Raw genomic sequence first — 17,700 nt, 5'->3', positions numbered from 1 at the left:
GGACTAACAACTCATCTCATAGGCAAGGATGAGTTTCAAACCAGTCATGTCCAGGTCTCTGGTCCTGTAGAAGGGAAGAGTGGCCGACAAGTTCCACTTCACCCTGGGAGGGACCCAGATTCTGACGGTGACAGACAAACCAGTCAAGAGCCTGGGCAAGATCTTTGACGGTTCCCTGAAGGAAAGTTCAAAACCTGGGTGTACCAACACAGAGTCTAGTCTACGAAGTGCTGATAACAACAGTGGAGGCACTGGAGAAGACCAGTAGCCAGTTTCTCCGGAGGTGGTTGAGGCTCCCTCGGGCCCTAAGCAGCAGTGCCCTGTATGGGAACTCCACCAAGCTGCAGCTTCCCTTCAGCTGCCTTGCGGAGGAATTCAGGGTATCTCGAGCCAGGAACTGGGCAGATTTCCCAAAGGTGAAGAAAGAACGCTGAAGCAAGATGGTTGGCATGTACAAGCAAGGCACCTGGACTAGATGGGAGCAGGAAGAACATAGCACTTCCACTGCTATGCGGATGACACCCAGTTATACTTGTCAATAAAACCTGAACAAAGTAATCAAATAACTAAACTCCAAGCATGTCTCAAGGACATAAAAACCTGGATGACCCGCAATTTTCTCTTATTAAACTCAGATAAAACAGAGGTTCTAATACTTGGCCCTAAACACCTTAGAGATACATTATCTAATGATATAGCTGCGCTAGACGACATTGCCCTTGCTTCCAATGAAACAGTCAGGAACTTGGGAGTGATCTTCGATCCTGATTTATCCTTTAATTCTCACTTAAAACAAATTTCTAGGACAGCCTTTTTTCACTTGCGTAATATCTCCAAAATCAGACATGTCCTTTCTCAAAAGGATGCAGAAAAACTAATCCACGCCTTTGTTACATCCAGACTGGATTATTGTAATTCCTTATTATCAGGCTCCAGCAGTAAGTCGTTAAAGACTCTGCAGCTTGTCCAAAATGCTGCAGCACGTGTCCTGACAAGAACCAAGAAAAGAGAGCACATTTCTCCTGTATTAGCTTCGCTACACTGGCTTCCGGTTAAATCTAGAATAGAATTTAAAATTCTCCTCCTCACCTTCAAGGCCCTTAACAATATGGCACCATTATATCTTAAAGAGCTGTTAGTACCTTATCAACCCACTAGAGCACTGCGCTCCCAGAATTCAGGCTTACTTGTCGTCCCTAAAGTCTCTAAAAGTAGAGTAGGAGCCAGAGCTTTCAGCTATCAAGCTCCTCTCCTGTGGAATCATCTCCCACTTTCAGTTCGGGAGGCAGACACCATCTGTACGTTTAAGAGTAGGCTTAAAACCTTCCTTTTTGATAAAGCTTATAGTTAGAGCTGGTCCAGGCTTGTCCTAGACCTGCTCTTAGTTAGGCTGCTATAGGTTTAGAAGGTCGGGGGACACATGACACACGGAGCTTCTCTTTCCAGCTTCTCCTTCCTCTTCTCAATCTTTATCACATCAAAGTAATTCATATCCCATCAATACATGTTACTGACTTGACTTCTTCCCCGGAGTCCCTTTGCCTTATTGTCCGCAGACCCAGGGCCGCGGCTGTGGCCACATCATGGATTAGGATCTGTGGATCACGTATCAGAGGTCGTAATGGTGGATCCAGTATGGCGGATTCTGCATCGTGCTGGCTGATCGTGATAACAAAGGCAGATCCTTTATCGTGTTGGCATCAGATACTGGTAGTGGACCACGACCGAGGTGGCAGCTGATGATGGATCCTAATGGCGGCAGTGGACAATAACTGTGGACTATAGTGGCATCCGATCTTGATGGTGGATCATGATCTTGCTGGCTGCTGACCATGGACTATGATTGCAGCAGGACTGCTCGATACATAGTATTTCTCCTCAGACACTTGACCATTAATGACATTAATCCACCAATTCACTGACCTTCAGTTATACTTCAAAATGTTTACCCTAAATCAATGCTGCTAAAACCTTTATCTTGATGTTCTCCTTTACACTTGACATCCATTGCACTTCTGTCCGTCCTGGGAGAGGGATCCCTCACATGTGGCTCTCTCTGAGGTTTCTACGTTCTTTTTTCCCTGTTAAAAGGGTTTTTAAGTAGTTTTTCCTTACTCTTGTTGAGGGTTAAGGGCAGAGGATGTCACACCATGTTAAAGCCCTATGAGACAAATTGTGATTTGTGAATATGGGCTATACAAATAAAATTTGATTGATTGATTGATTGATCACCTAGACTGAGCTCTGGAGAACAGGAGCATGGCACATCAAGATTCTTATCCAATCAGTATATGACGTTCTCCTTAATCCAGCCAACCTGCATTGCTGGGCCATGGCAAACCACCAGTATGTCAACTGTGCCAGGGGCACATTGGAACACATTCTCAGTTGCTGTCCAAAGGCCTTGGGGGAAGGGCGATACCGCTGGTGCCATGACCAGGTCCTAAGGTCCTTGGCAGACACAATCAGCACAGCGATCCAAAGCAGCAAGAACCAGCACGCCCCCAAAAAAGTCCATCAGATTCATCAGTGCTAGGGAGAAGGCCCACCATCAGCCTAGCTCTGCAGGAGGGCTTCTTGCCATGGCAGGGGACTGGCAGCTCCAAGTCAACCTAGGAAACATTGCAACCACTTCGCTCCGCCCAGACATGATGTTAACATCAGTGTCTACAAAGCAAGTCGTCCTTTTAGATCTTACCGTCCCCTGGGAAGACCGAATCGAAGAAGCCTATGAAAAAGGGCAAAATACACAGATCTTGTCCTAGAATGCCGGAGCAATGCCTGCGAGCAAGTCGAAGTTGGTTGCCAGGGCTTTGCTGGCCACTCTCATAAAGACACTGAAACTCCTTGGAGTAAAAATACTGCAGTGCAGAAGACCATCCTGGAAGCTGCTGAAAAGGCTTCACGATGGTTATGGATCCGGAGGGGGGATCCATGGTGCAGCCACTTGGACACAAGTCGGGGTCTCATAACCCCGGCTGGGTTGCCCGGGCGAGGGTGCCTGATGATTAAAGACCCGAAACACCCTATGACCTTGGGCTCATCACTGAAGACATGTCCAAGTAGCACCAGTAGGTGTATTGTAGAACAAAATCCTGATGTAGCGTCCAGTTTGGAGAACACTACTGCTTCATATAGCTTTACAAGAGTGTCATCCACAGCTAGGAGTATGTGTATCTCTCGACGCACACTTTCATTGAGTCTTGTTAGGTCTATGCAGATCCTAATGTTTCCATTGAGTTTTGGCACAACCACCATTGCTGCACACCACTCGGTGGGCTCTTGAATTTGTCGGATGACTCCCATGTTTTCCATCCTTTTGAGCTCTGACTTCACTTTGTCCAGAAGAGGTAGTGCTACACGTCCAGGAGCAGACAGTGAATATGGGCTTTCCCCCTCTGCTAACTCTATCTTATAGCTACCTTGCAGCTTCCCAAAGCCTGTGAACACTGTTGAGAACATTGTATTGAACTTTTTTCCCATAGCATGGATTGCTGCAACACCTAAAAGTGGCATCACCAAATCCTTCACTAAATATACTTCCTGCTCTTCTTTCCTTTTCCAGACTTGCTTTGAACGTGCACAGTACAGTCAGTGGATGGTTGTTGGGACCACTTATTATTCGCTGTGCATTGTGGAGATTACCATCTCTGGCTTTTGAATACATGGATTCTGGTATGGCTGTGACTACCAGTCCTGTATCTAATTTAAAGTTAATCCATTCTCCGTTCAACTGTATATCCTGTTTCCAGATACTGTCTTGCTTCTGAATTTGAATGGGTCCCATGAATGCACATTCTGCTTTTTCGCAATTTTCTTCAATTGCTTTCACTCCCTATACTGTCCTACACACTGCTGCATAGTGGCCTTTTTCTACACTCCACCTCTCTAGCTGGGCACTGCTTCCATGCATGCTAAGGGATTTTTCCACATCTTTTGCAGCTTTCCCTGTTTTTGTGCAGCTATTGCATCCACATTTGCTTATTTGGTTTCAGCATTTTCTCGTCTAATCACTGGTTGCTGTTTCTGGACTTCCTCATTTTGTCTGACTTGTGTTATTGTTTTTGCCAAGGTGAGATTTGGATCTAACTATAATTTTTCGGAGAGGTTTGTGTTTCTGATTCCCACTACGATCTGATCTCTGATCATTTCTTTCAGCAGGACGCCATATTGACAATGCTCCGCGAGCTTGTAAACATCAGTGATAAAGTTTTCTGCTGATTCACCTGGCTGTTGATATCTGCATTTAAACTTGGCTCTCTCATATATTACATTTTCTTGTCCAATAAAGTGCTCACCCAAGGCTTGACACACATCTTCATACTTCTTCCTCTGATCGTCAGACATATTCAACACGTCGTCACTTTTCTCTCCCGTGATATACAGCAGCGAGTGGATCTGGTACTCCTCACGGTTTTCTGCTACTCCTGAAGCCACTCTGAATCACTCAAAGCGTTGTTGCCATTGACTCCAACTGCTTGGCTCATCAAAGTTGAAGTCTCCCGGGGGTGGTATCGCAAATATCTGGTCCACGTTCTCTTTATTTCTCCTCTTTCTCAAAGACGAGTCAACGAGCTAGCAGGCTCACTTAGCTTAGCAGCGTTGTAGCATCAGTCACGGCTGGTCCTCTTTTTCTTCGTCGGGATTCGTCTCGCCAACCTTCTGACACAATGTATAATGTAATGTCTTGAACATCGGTTTTTAATAACAGGACAATGACACCAGCAAGTCTGGAGCGTAAAGCTTACGTTTTTATTCGTTCTTCTTCCCTGGTTAGATGCATTCAAGAAGTGATGTGCCTCCTAGAGGCCTGGCGTTCCACTACATGTGACATACCTCACTCTCCACAATTATCTATAATACACACCCACCTTATTAGGTGATCTATTTCAGCAGAGAAAATTTCCCATCACTCCCTTTGCTCACCCCTCTGCTGCGTCAGTATTGCTGCCAGTTGCTTCAGCGTTTCAGCTTTTGACAATGTGATCATTGTACCTCAATGGGTCGCTCTTCTTTCAATCCGAATAAGTCCAGTTCCTTAGGGGAAGAAGTCCGCTTTTTATTCCCGAAACTTGGGCTCAGTACCTCGAGATTCACTCAGAGTGTGAATCAGATGTCCAGCGTCTGCACCATAGATCCCACAAACAACCTCTCTATCCTGGAAGAGCTGTGTGCCCGCAATATTCATTCATCAGGCCTCTACCAAGAGGAAGTCTTCGACTACTTCTTGACTCAAAACGTCTTGGTGATGTCACTCCCACAGGATCATGTGAGCCGTATTCCCAGCTCCAGCCATAGGTTGGAGGCTCCTGCCTCCTTCAGCAACAATTCCTGATTCCCAAAGGAATCAAATTCTAGGTAATCCGTATATATATATTTATACACTCGCCGGCCACTTTATTAGGTACACCTTGCTAGTACCGGGTTGGACCCCCTTTTGCCTTCAGAACTGCCTTAATAGTGCTAATAATCATGGAACGTGCAGCCTCAGCCCTGTGTGAGCATTACAGAGACAATGATTTACGAGAGCCATGGACACTTTTAAAAGAATATAAACAATAGACATTTAGTTTAAGGCTCTATTATTTAGATAATAAATAAAATACATATATACCCTGTCGTTAGAGCCAATTAATGATGATTATAATAATATTAAAGATACTAATTGATCTATCTTTTCCTTTCTTTCGGTCATGTTGTCTAGCCCTGCAGCCATTAATATTCAGAAAATGTACATATATATCTATAATGTAGACTAGATCGGGCCATAATGTAACTGCCCCTAATCAGACGGCAATTTACCGGGCATAACACCCTAACCTGTTCCATCTGTGGTTCTTTTCTCCCGACCTGCCCCTCTCCATCCAAGAACTGCACTGTAAGAACTTTCCACCTTGAAACCTCATCTCTCTAAATCCAGTGTTCTCTCCTCTATATCATCCTTAAAGTGGCAGGTATGATTTTTTTAATATAATTTTTTTCATATAATGTAATATTTAAATAATAATAACAATAAAATAAAATTGTATATACATAAATAATTAAATATCTCAAAGCTTTTCTTTGTTATATGCCTACACTAGCATTGCTGTGAGTTGTTGGTAAAGGCACATTACAGATGCCTTTCAAGTTATGTCACAATGCTATTTTGGTATAAATATTGTTCAAATATGGTTGCCAAAGTACCCCTTTCTTCTTCATCAGCCTCTCAGATGTGTTAAGCTTGTTTCTCTTCAACTGTTTGGATGACTTCCTAGTTATTGACCTTGTCTCGTCCCCCTTTCCAGCAGCATCTTCATAGTTGTGTACCTCTCTTAGAGAGTCCATGCCCTTCCACAATTTGGAATATCTAAGTATAAGTCTCGATAGTCAGATAGAGCAGATTTGTTTGTGGTGGCCATTCTAACTATAAGAGTGAGTGTTCATGTTCCCACAGTTCTTTTGATCCAGCCTCTTCTATTGGTCTTGGGGGATTCTACATTAATCTCTGGCCAACCAAACCCAATGGTCTTTTTCTCATTGTCGTCATCTGATTCCTACAGAGCAGTAGATAGATCAAGGAACAAATTATTTTTTCAAGCATCAATGCTACTACAATAGATATAATCTATAAAAGCCTCTTATGAAACGTTTAGTTTGGTTTTCTATCTCAGTATTACTAAGTCATCAAGGTAAGGCAGAGTGCTATCATTGATACGATGATGGAAGCAGTCTTGCCTGCAATCCTGCCAAGGGCATTCTCATTTAATCATCTACTTGACCTTACCTTCTCAAACCTTAGAAGAACACATGTACACAACATTTCCAAGCACTCAAAGACTAATAAATCTTGTCAAGAAATTTGAATTATCATTGCTAAGAATAATACTTCTTTCTGTTCTTTCTCCTTTATGATGAAACACTTGCATGCTCCCTAACCCATCTGTTGGCCCCCCTGCTCACCAACAATGGTTGAAAACCCATGCTGAGATCTAACACCTGACTGCTATTCACCTCACTCCGTAAGAAGTGGCACAGCTACGACTGCAGTGCTCCATCATCCATGCTTACCGTGCCACATCAGGCTCCACAAGAAGGAATATTGATGTCAAAGATCATCAGTTGCTTCACCCTTGATGCTTTAATATGTACTCTCCGCTGCCTAATGCCATTGTTGCATATCCGATGATTCACTGCACCCTGTTCGTGGCATCTATCACACTCGTGTTCATGTGGCTTTCTCTGAGGTTTCTACGTTTTTCCCGCTGTTAATAGGGTTTTTGGTAGTTTTTCCTCACTCTTGTTGAGGGTTAAGGACAGAGGATGTCGCACCTCGTTATGCCATATGAGACAAATCGTGTTTTGCGAATATGGGCTATACAAGCAAAAATTTGATTGAATAATATGTATATGCTTTGCAGTTTAATGATATTGGTGCATATCAGGTAGGTTTGAAGTGTTCAATTTCGGTTTCTTTGTTGCCCATGTGCTGGCAGGAAATCAAAGTTCACTAGGTATATTCCCCGACAGCTAGACTGCCTTTGGGGGGAACGGCCTCACGATGACTGATGTAAGGTCCACACCAGGGCTATTCAACTTCAGCAGCAAGTGGGCCAAATAAGAAAATCACGGGGGGTGTGAGGGCCACACAGAATATTGATCAATTAATGGCTAAAAATGAAAAACAGTAATGTATATTTCCACAGGTAAACAGTCACACACGCATCTCTTTTCTTTCACTTTATATAATCAGTTACAGACTGTCATTCCATTCCAAAACACAAGGAGGCTATCAAGCTTTGATACAGAAGTGCAAAAGTTACATAAAAAACATAAACAAAAAATGAGACAGTGTTTTTCTGACATGTCCATATCCACAAATGTAGAAAACAATTTGAAAATAGTATAATAGTATTCAGATATCAGATTAACAATAAATGAGCCTGTTCAGGAAACTATCAAAAACAATTCCAAGCAGAAATTAGGTAGTTAAAGCAGGTCCATATCCCAAAATGCATAATGTAAACTGAACATCTTGAAACAGTATCCATCACAATAATAGTAAATAAGCTTTCAACAACATTTCCAAGCAGAAATAAGGTGCTTTGCAGGTCCATAAACACAAACAGCCAGATGAATCTGGTAAAACAGCATCCACCAGATTAACAAAAAATGGGCCGACTCATGATATTATCATAAACAAGCCAAAAATAAGGTGCGTATAGCAGGTTCATTTCCATATTTGTTAAAGGTAAAAACTAAAACTCCAGACAAACCAAAAGGGAGCCTGCTGAACCATAAAACAGATTTGTAGTCTGTGCATTTTCAGTTTGATAGCATCACATGCCTCAGTCAGGGTATTTTACTACTACACAACTACCTTACTTATCAGACCTCTGTTGTTTTGAGCCTGTTTGACTCAGTGAGAGAAATTACATTGCCTTGATTTGGCAATTTCAACTTAGTTTGGCTCATAAGTAGTAAGGGCAACCCTGAGACACTCGTGTAGCTTTTCATTGGTCATGGAGCAACGTGCCCTTGTTTTAATTGCATTCATGTGAGAAAAGCTAGACTCACACGTCTAGGTGGATCCAAACATTGTTAGTATTAGCAGCGCCACTTTCCTGATTGCGGGGTACTGGTATTGGCTAACATGGTTACACCAAAAGTTCACTGCACCCTCAGACAGCAAGTGCTGCTTTAAAGCAAATGAGGACTGGACATCAACCATTTCCATCTGAAGGATGCTCTCATCAATGCAAGACATTACCTCTTTTGCTTTTACACAGAAGTCTGCCTCAGGTTTGATGGAGAATGGGTCACGAGCAAACTGCAGTACCTCAATAGGAATACTGAAGCCTTGGAATCTCTCAGTGAAGTTTTCTCATAAAGTTTGTCATGACTGGCGTTATGTGTGCCCCAAGTGCAGCAACCTTTCTGCCATTAGGTCTGACGTGAAAATCGTTAACTTTGTTTTGAAGGCGCACAGCCTCTCAACTAAATCAGCGATAGACTTTTCTCGCCCCTGAACTTCCAGATTCAAAGTGTTCAAGTGTCCAAAAATGTCACACAGAAAGTGGACTTCTGCCATAAACTGTTCATCCAACATGCGCTCCAAGAAGTGTGCTGCCCGTTTGTGTTTACACGTGCGAAGGAAAGACAAAATCTCCTGGCGGAGTTCACAGAAACGGTCCAAAACCTTTCCTTTGCTGAGCCACCTGACATCACTATGAACCAGCAAGTCAGTGTGCTCTGCAGATGCGTCAGCAAGCCACATACGGAAGAGGCGATGGAGGTTGAGCAGATGAAATTCACAATGTTCATAACAGTGTCCATGGTGTTTTTCAGATCGCTGCTGAGCTTTGCGCACAGTACAGCCCGATGAATGATGCAGTGTAAAAACTGCATATGCGGGGCTACGGCTGCCAACCTGGCCACCAGCCCTTTCACTCTACCGGTCATAGCTGGAGCTCCATCCGTAACCAACAAGCAGACTTTTTGTAAATCCAGTTCATGCTCATTAACAAACGTGACAATCTTTTGAAAAATCACTTCACCTGTAGTGTGTCCCTCCAGCGGAACGAGCCCCAGTAGTTCCTCCCGAAAGCGCACTCCATCATAAAACCTCACATATATGCACAGCTGGGCCATGTCGGTACAGTCATTCGATTCATCCACAGCGATAGACATAAACTCTGCTTTTCGAAGGTTTTCCAAAAGCTTCCCTGCGACATCCGTTGCCAGTAGCTCCACTCTGCGGAGAGTTGATGTGTCCGAGAGAGGCACTTTTTTAATGGATGAAGTGACGCTTCCTTCACTTTTCGTCAACAATCATTTCATCAATAACTGCAAGCATGCAGTCTTTAACAGTCTCCGACTCGGTAAAGGGCCTCTTCTGTCTGGTTAGTGTCCAGGCTACGCGTAGAGATGCTATCATGGCTCTCTCTTGTTCCGTGCAAAAGCGACTAAGGGCACACTGACCTCGTTGAAAAGATGCTAACAGTCCGTTTACTTTTCTCCTCCGTTCATCCGAGCCTTCGGGGAAAAACTGCTGTTAAATGAGCCATGATTCGACTTGTAGTGCCTCTTCACATTGTATTCTTTCATCACAGCAATGGATTCGCTGCACAATAAACACATTGGTTTATTGCTCATTACGGCTGGCAAAGTAAATAACTACTTTTCAGTCCATTCACTTTGGAATTGGCGGTTTTCACAGTCAACTTTACGACGCTTTGGCTTTGAGAGAGACATTTCGCAGCTTATTGGTAGCGTCAGCTCGCGCAGGTGTTTCAGTGGGCAGCCAGACCAGAGCGCAAGTGAGGAGTGGTTTGCGGCAACCAACACAGGTGCGTAACATAAAGACGTAACCATACAGGTTTGGTTGAGGCAACAGTGAAACTCAATGGCTCTGGATTAGATGTCTCAAAGTATATAAGAGGCATGTCCGTTAGTTTTATTTTTATTTTTTCTTACCAAGCTATACTGATTTGCAGGCAGTCTTGCGGGCCATAGTTAAATTCAAACGGGCCGTATCCGGCCCTGGGACCGCTAGTTGAATAGGCCTGGTCTACACATTGCAACTTCACTAGGATATATATTTCCCCTTTAACCCAATGTGCCTCTGGGGGAGGGATGGCCTCACAGTAGCTGGAGCCAGACCCATACATAGCATTCTCACTAGGTTGTATTTTCCCAATGTGTTTAAATACGTGTAAACTCTCAAGCAAATCAAAAAACACCAAGTAAACTTCACATCTGCACATAACAAACTCAAGTCGCATGCTGTGCAAACACGCCTGTGTGTGGGACGCTGTTACTCACTGTGGTTGATGCTGGACAGTTTTTACAATGAGCTTTACACCGTGGTAATCAACCTCGGTTATAATTATAATTTAAATTTCACACTGTAATACTAACCGTTGGGAATGTAACCGTGGTCAATTGTAAAATACGCTGCGCCACGGTGCGCAATGCCCGGCTAGACGCACACAGAGCGAGCGAGCGCTCCTCTCCACTCTACTCACTCGTCGAGCATTTGTTGATATGAAATTATTTTTCCAGCTATCCTGAGATACCAGTGCCTGCCCCGTCAAGTTCACCGTGTCTCTCAGGCTTTATATTTTTTATTCCCTCTTTCTCTGTCCACCTCGCTCTGGCCAGAGAGCCAGGCAGCATGCGTGGACTCCACTAGCCGAGCCAGAGTGCACAAAGCCCCGCAGGACAGAGAGCCAGGCGGCATGCATGGGCTCCATTGAACGAGCCACGGTGCGCAATGCCCGGCTAGACGCACATGGAGCGAGCGCCCCTCCTCACCTGCCGAGTATTTGGTGTTATCAAATTATTTTTCCCGTGTTCCAGAGATCCCAGTACCTGTCACATCAAGTTCACACACACGCTTTTCTCTGTGATGAAGATGAACAAAAACCCACACAGGACCCCAAACATTAATGAACTGGCAGCCAAGAAAAGATGCCAAACATCTGGCTCTGACACATGTTCATAAAAGAAGGATGTAGCCTACCTAAATATGTTTTCTTTTTGCACTTTATCCAATATCCTGTCTATCCTGTTTAATAAATGTTGACCCTGTTTGGCCCTCGACGTAGTCCCAGTTTTAAATTTTGGCCCTCTCTGTGATTGAGCTGGACAGCACTGGTCTACATGAAGCAGCCACATTCCATGAAGACAATCTCAGACAAGCTGACAGAGTCAAACCCAAGTGGCAACCTAACGTGACGTCACCCATTGGTTTGTGAACTGCTAATTTGATCAGCGTCATTTTGGCGATTTGGAGCCAGGCTGAGCAGGACGCTGCCATATTTGGACAAAAAGGAGGAGCTGGGTCTGACCTCTGACCTCTCAACTCGAGGACTGTAAACATGCCTATCTACACCGGCTACTGACAACACAGAGCTCCCGACTGTGCTGAAAAACTAGCTGCTTACACAGCTTCATCATCTGAGGTAAAGTTCATTATGAGTAAGTCATCTGAAAAGCCAGATGTGCACATGTCCACATATTTCAGAGAAGTAATGAGTTGTAGCTGAAGTTAGCATTAAATAGTGTTTTGTAAAATATTTTTTAATCCGTAGAACTTGAAGAGTCGTCAAAACTGAGCTCCTACTTGAACTGTGTGTCTCCTGATAAATAACATCTCCTGGACTGTTTGCATCTTTCCTCCATTACTATCATTTAGGTTAAACTACACACTGTTAAACATTTTAAATGTAAGAGCAGCTTGTGTTCCTCCAGGTTTTGGACTTTACTCTTAAAGTAAACAGACGACTGCATCAAGTGCTGTAAGGTTTATATGAAATACTACTTTACTATTGTGCTTTCTCAATTCTAACATATCTACTGTAAATGATACGCAATAACTATTAAGCACTAGAGATTAATATTTCTACAGTGAAGATCATGTTTACCTTGATCCAACACTGGCCTTGCGGATCAGTTGGTTGAGTGTGTTGGCGTCCGCAACCCTCAGTCTGCTGCCCCAGCACACAACAGCAAACAGGAGAGCACTGGCCACCACAGTCTCATAAAACATCGTCAGCATAGTCTGGCAGATGTTGAAGGACCTCAGTCTCCTCAGGAAATAGGGGATCTGGCCCTTCTTGTAGAGGGCATCAGTGTTCTTAACCCTGTCCAGCTTATGGTCTAAAAACACTCCCAGGTACAGTATTTGTAATTCTCCACAATGTCCACGCTGATACATCCAACTATTGCAGGGTGAAGAGGAAGGGAGAGAGGACCGTTCCCTGTGGAGCCCCGGTGTTACTGACCACTCTGTCAGACACACAGTGCTGCAAGCGCACATACTGTGGTCTGTTAGTTCACAATCCAGGACACGACGGGGGCATTCACCTGCATCGCTGTGAGTTTCTCGCCCAGTAGAGCTTGCCTGATTGTGTTGAAAGCACTGGAGAAGTAAAAAAACATGACCCTCACAGTGCTAGCCGGCTTGTCCAGGTGCACGTAGTCTCGATTCAGCAGGTAGATGATGGCGTCCTCAACTCCTAGCCGGGGCTGGTAGGCGAACTGGAGGGGATCCAAGTGTGGCCTGACCATGGGCCAGAGCTGCTCCAGGATGAGTCTCTCCAGGGTCTTCATGATGTGGGACATCAGCGCCACCGGTCTGTAGTCCTTGGAGCCACTGGGACGCGGCGTCTTCGGCACAGGAACAAGACAGGACGTCTTCCACAGCACAGGGACCCTCTGAAGACTCAGGTTAATTTTAAAGACACGGTGAAGCACTCCACAGAGCTGGGGGCACAGGCTTTGAGCATCTTGGGGCTGACACCATCGGGGTCCGCAGCCTTGCCTGAGTGGAGTTTCCTCAGCTGTCTTCTAACATGGTGAGGTGTGAAGCCCGTCCACTCTGCTCTGCATCTGCCAATCGGCTTGTTGCTCCCTCACTGTGAGCTAACTACTCAACAAAATCATGACTGTTTGCTGTCCTGGTTCCTAAATGGTGGAACGAGCTTACCAATGACATAAGGACAGCAGAAAGTCTACACATTTTTTCCGACTATACCTTGAATAAAAACAATAAAATAAAATAAAGTAAAAAGTAGCGCTTTAGTAGCACTTATATGGCACTTACATATAGCACTTTGTAGTTTGGCTTTCTTGAAGAAAATTGTACCTTCTTGATTCTTGTTGTTCTGGGTTTGTACCATCATGGTAGATTGCACTTATTGTAAGTCGCTTTGGATAAAAGCGTCAGCTAAATGAAATGTAATGAAGGACACTTTAGAGGATGCAGGCTGGGGAGGAGGGGTGTTGGAGTCACCAGGAAGAAGACAGCCAGCTTGTGAGCCAGAGGAGGTGTAAGGAGGAGGGGAGAGGGACCCTCACAGCAATTTGAGGGACAGTCAGGGGAGGGGATGATCTGTTAAAAAATTGATTATTAAATAAATTCATTGGCCACGTCCAAGCTGCCCTCAGCTCCTTTGCCGCTAGCTGGTCTGAAGCCAGTGATGATCTTCATTCCACACCAGACCTCCCTCATGTTGTTCTGCTGGAGTTTCCCCTCCAGCTTCCTCCTGTAGCTGTCTTTTGCATCCTTGATCTTGATTTCTAGGTCACTCTGAATAGTCCTCCGCTCCTTCCTGTTGCCACCTCTGAAAGTCCTCTTCTTCTCGTTAAGGATGGCTTTGATGTCTTGTGTTACCCATGGCTTGTTATTTGGGTAACAGCAGACAGTCCTTGTTGGGACAGTGCAGTCCAGTCAAGTGGCAGAACAAAACGAGTAGTTCCACCATGAAAAAACAGACCAAAACTCTCCTCACAAACATGTTTAGAGAGGACGCAACTTAAATATGTTACTTAAAAAAGACAAATCAAATATGTCAAAGGAAAAAGACAAAAAGTAGGAAAATATAACAAAAAGAGCAGGAGCAACTGTTACAGGCTGCATACACCGTTGCGCATGCGCACTGAGGCAGGTGAACGTCGGTTGGACAGTTCCAGCTGTTTACAATTTAAGAGTCTTCATGTCACATTGGTAAACACTTACCTGTGAAGGTTTTAACTGCTGAAGTTGATCCATTTACTGATACTAGTTTAATAGTATAATAATTTTCTAATTATGCTTAAATAATGTTACTACCACCTCTAAAAACAGCAGAAATGAAGTAAAAGGTAAGAAACTGAACCTGAGAATATAGAAAATTAAAGACAAAGTTCTGTTGGTCTGTCTCAGAGGAAACTGGTTTATTGACATCATCATCACATCTCATTAAAGAATTAAAGATGTTATCCAGGCTCTCTTCCACATCCTGAAGAATGGCACCAAATATGCTGCTCCACACATGAGGTCTTCCCTTCTTTTGACACCAGTCATTTTGATCGTTGGATGACGTCCAGTTGTTTCACGTCATCATCATCTAAAGCTTCAGTTCTTCAGCCTCTGGTAGATTCACATAAAAAAATATACAAAATCATGTCAGCACAGAGAAATAGAAAAATAATTATGAATAATTAATGAATTAGTTGTTAACAATCAGACATCAGCACATCAGAATACAAGAATTAATCAGATTTAAGTAGAAATAAAGACACTGGCACCAAGAAATCCAACATCCACAACCCAGGAGAAATCATTAAACTTACTGGGTAGTGAACTGACTGTCTGGTTTTCCAACACAGTCTGTATAATCTGACAGCTTCACTACATAAATAAAAAGACTCACACACGACTTTTTAACTGATTCAATTTAGACATACAGCAGGTAATCACAACAGAACACAGAACTTTATGCTACAGTTTAACCACATAAGTTATCTAAACTTTATGAACTATCACGTTATCCTCATGGACTTTTAAAAAGTCACATTAATGCAGCTTACATAATTTAAACTGAGTCAGATGTGGCAGAAACAAAACAAACATCATCAATATTAATCGTTGGTTAAATTTATCTTTTTATCGAGCTTAACTTTAACACCTGGTTAGCACAGGATAGAAGCCCTGAGGGAACTGGGAGGCCCAGCATAGCAAAGCTATCGGCTAACTAGCTAGCTTGGTTGGTTATCATTGCAATTCACATACACTGGGACGGTAATTTACATGCTAATAGTTTCATCTTCTCTGGTCAGAACACAGAAACACACAGTCACTTTTGTGGAGCACAGAGGACACGTGAAGATGTTAATAAAACAATAATTTACTCACCGAACAAACTGGAGACATCAGCTCCTCTGGGTCTGTTGTTACTGAAGAAAAGGCCTTAATCCCGGTGAACTAAAAACTAATAAGCGAAGCTAAAGAAATATGGTCCTCGCCCTGTGAGTGCTTGGGCCCTAATAAAAACAAACTAACAATAAAAGTGTTGGTTTAAAAACCTTCTGCAGCAACTACTACCTACAGAATAAGATTAAATGTCAGAGAATGAGTGAACACGATGTAAATAAAGCTAAACCTCCGGTGATTCTCTCTCTAAGCTGCTGCCTGAAAATCATCCGAGAATCTGTGTATCAATCAGACAGACAGCTTTTTGAGCTCTAATATCTATTTAATTATGATATTATTTTCAGTTGGACCACAAGATCTCTGATAATAAGGAGAGTATCTAGCGAATGAGACAGAGAAATTGGCGTTTTTTGAATGGCAGTCTATGGAGCCAGAGATTTCTTGGAGCCAGTTTGAGCCAGCCCCTGCTAGCATGATTGAAATCACCAGAGACAAGGAGAGCCTGAAGAGGAGTGTAAAACAGCACAGGCTGCATCAGCTTAAGCAGACGGAGGAACATGCACTGCTATCGGGATAACGTGAAAATTCCTGCAGTAGACAGGCTAACTGCTAACGATCCAATGTTCTTACAACAGTGTTTTCATTTAACAGTGATGTACACAATGTATCATCAACACACACACTTCTCCGCTGTCTTGTCTGCCCATATCAGCTAGAATCTATCCAGCACATTTAACACTGTCTCTTGAAACAGCATGATGCCACACTGCTTGTTATCCCTCTCTTGGATCAACAGCGCTAACTCGTCAATCTTATTGGGGAGAGATCTTACATTCCCTATGTTGGTCATGAGGACAGGTATGCAGTGTTTCCTTCTCGCACTGTCCAAGACACCACTGATGTGATACAGCAAAACAGGGTGAACAGAAGAAAAGCCACAGCAAACATGGTGTACACGGTTTCCATTGTGTATGGAGAATAAACAGAAAAACACAGAAAAAAAGGACAGGAAAACTAGGTTAGGAAAGGAAAGAGCTCCAAATTGAGAAACACTAATCTTTGTGGTATAGTATTGATAACAATAACTATAATGCTGACATGTTTGGTGCTGTCAGGACGCTGTTAGTGATGCTGGATTATCATGTTAAATTGTCAGAGACCATGGACCTACCCATTTCTAGGAACTCATTGAACAAGCCAAAGGCGTCTGTGTTGGCCAGATGATAATTACGCAGCCAGTCCCGAAGTTTGCAGATGTCACACGGTTCAACAGATCCCTGTACATCATGGCAAGCTTTCCTGTAACACTGACCACATTTCCTCTCCAGCTTCTTTGCTGTGTTTCTGCTCAGACAGCTCTTCAGCCAGCTGGAAGACACATAAATGGTGGTATGACATGTCTACAAAATTAGATCAATGTGATGCAACACTACTCGGCTCAGGATAATCAATTTTATATAAAGATGGACAAAATGACAGCTAGTCAAAAGTGAAGCCAAAAAATCTCGGTCGACCCCAGGTGGCTGGCTGCAGTATAATTAATAAACCCCACCTCCTGCATACTAACAGATGAAACATGGGCCAACCTGAAAAGTCAAAGTACAAGTAAAATAAACTTTTTCCAAAGATGGTTTCTTTAATTTTAGGTAGTTTTAAAAGCTAATCTATAATCAAGTGTTCGTTTTTCCAGTAAGTTTGGTCTTAAATTGATATTTTAAGCTAAAAAACGGGTAGAAACATTATAATTGACAATTGAGTCTGGCTTGCGATTGCTCAAGCTCAAATAACATCACCAGCACAAGATGGCAGTACCGATATCCAGAACATTTCAGACTTTGTTTACAGTCTCTAGTCTGGACAATAACTCATCAACAGCGGCTGCCTTAAATAGATACAATTTAAATGAAAACACTGCACACTCACGGCACTGTGAACTCAAAGATGTTGTTCAGAATCTGTTTGAGCAGCATGATCACAGCCATCTGGATGAAAAGGTCTGTCAAACAACCACTAGGATGGCA

At 43.3% G+C, this 17,700-nt stretch overlaps 1 protein-coding gene across 1 annotated transcript in view; it reads right to left on the bottom strand.

Annotated features, from left to right (window-relative positions):
* The window catches only part of LOC118106041 (anoctamin-9), a 207,854-nt gene that overhangs the window by 97,965 nt on the left and 92,189 nt on the right, over positions 1 to 17,700 (bottom strand). Inside the window, exons 18-19 of the mRNA XM_047339454.1 lie at positions 17,603 to 17,700; positions 16,851 to 17,047 (exon numbers count right to left, since the gene is read on the bottom strand). Coding sequence (XP_047195410.1) covers positions 16,851 to 17,047; positions 17,603 to 17,700 — 295 coding nt within the window. The remainder of the gene's footprint in view (positions 1 to 16,850; positions 17,048 to 17,602) is intronic.

Source organism: Hippoglossus stenolepis, chromosome 1 (assembly GCF_022539355.2).
Source record: "Hippoglossus stenolepis isolate QCI-W04-F060 chromosome 1, HSTE1.2, whole genome shotgun sequence".
In the NCBI taxonomy this organism is placed as follows: Eukaryota; Metazoa; Chordata; class Actinopteri; order Pleuronectiformes; family Pleuronectidae; genus Hippoglossus; species Hippoglossus stenolepis.
Note: the sequence above shows the minus strand (reverse complement) of the source record. Positions and strands in the feature narration are given on the sequence as shown.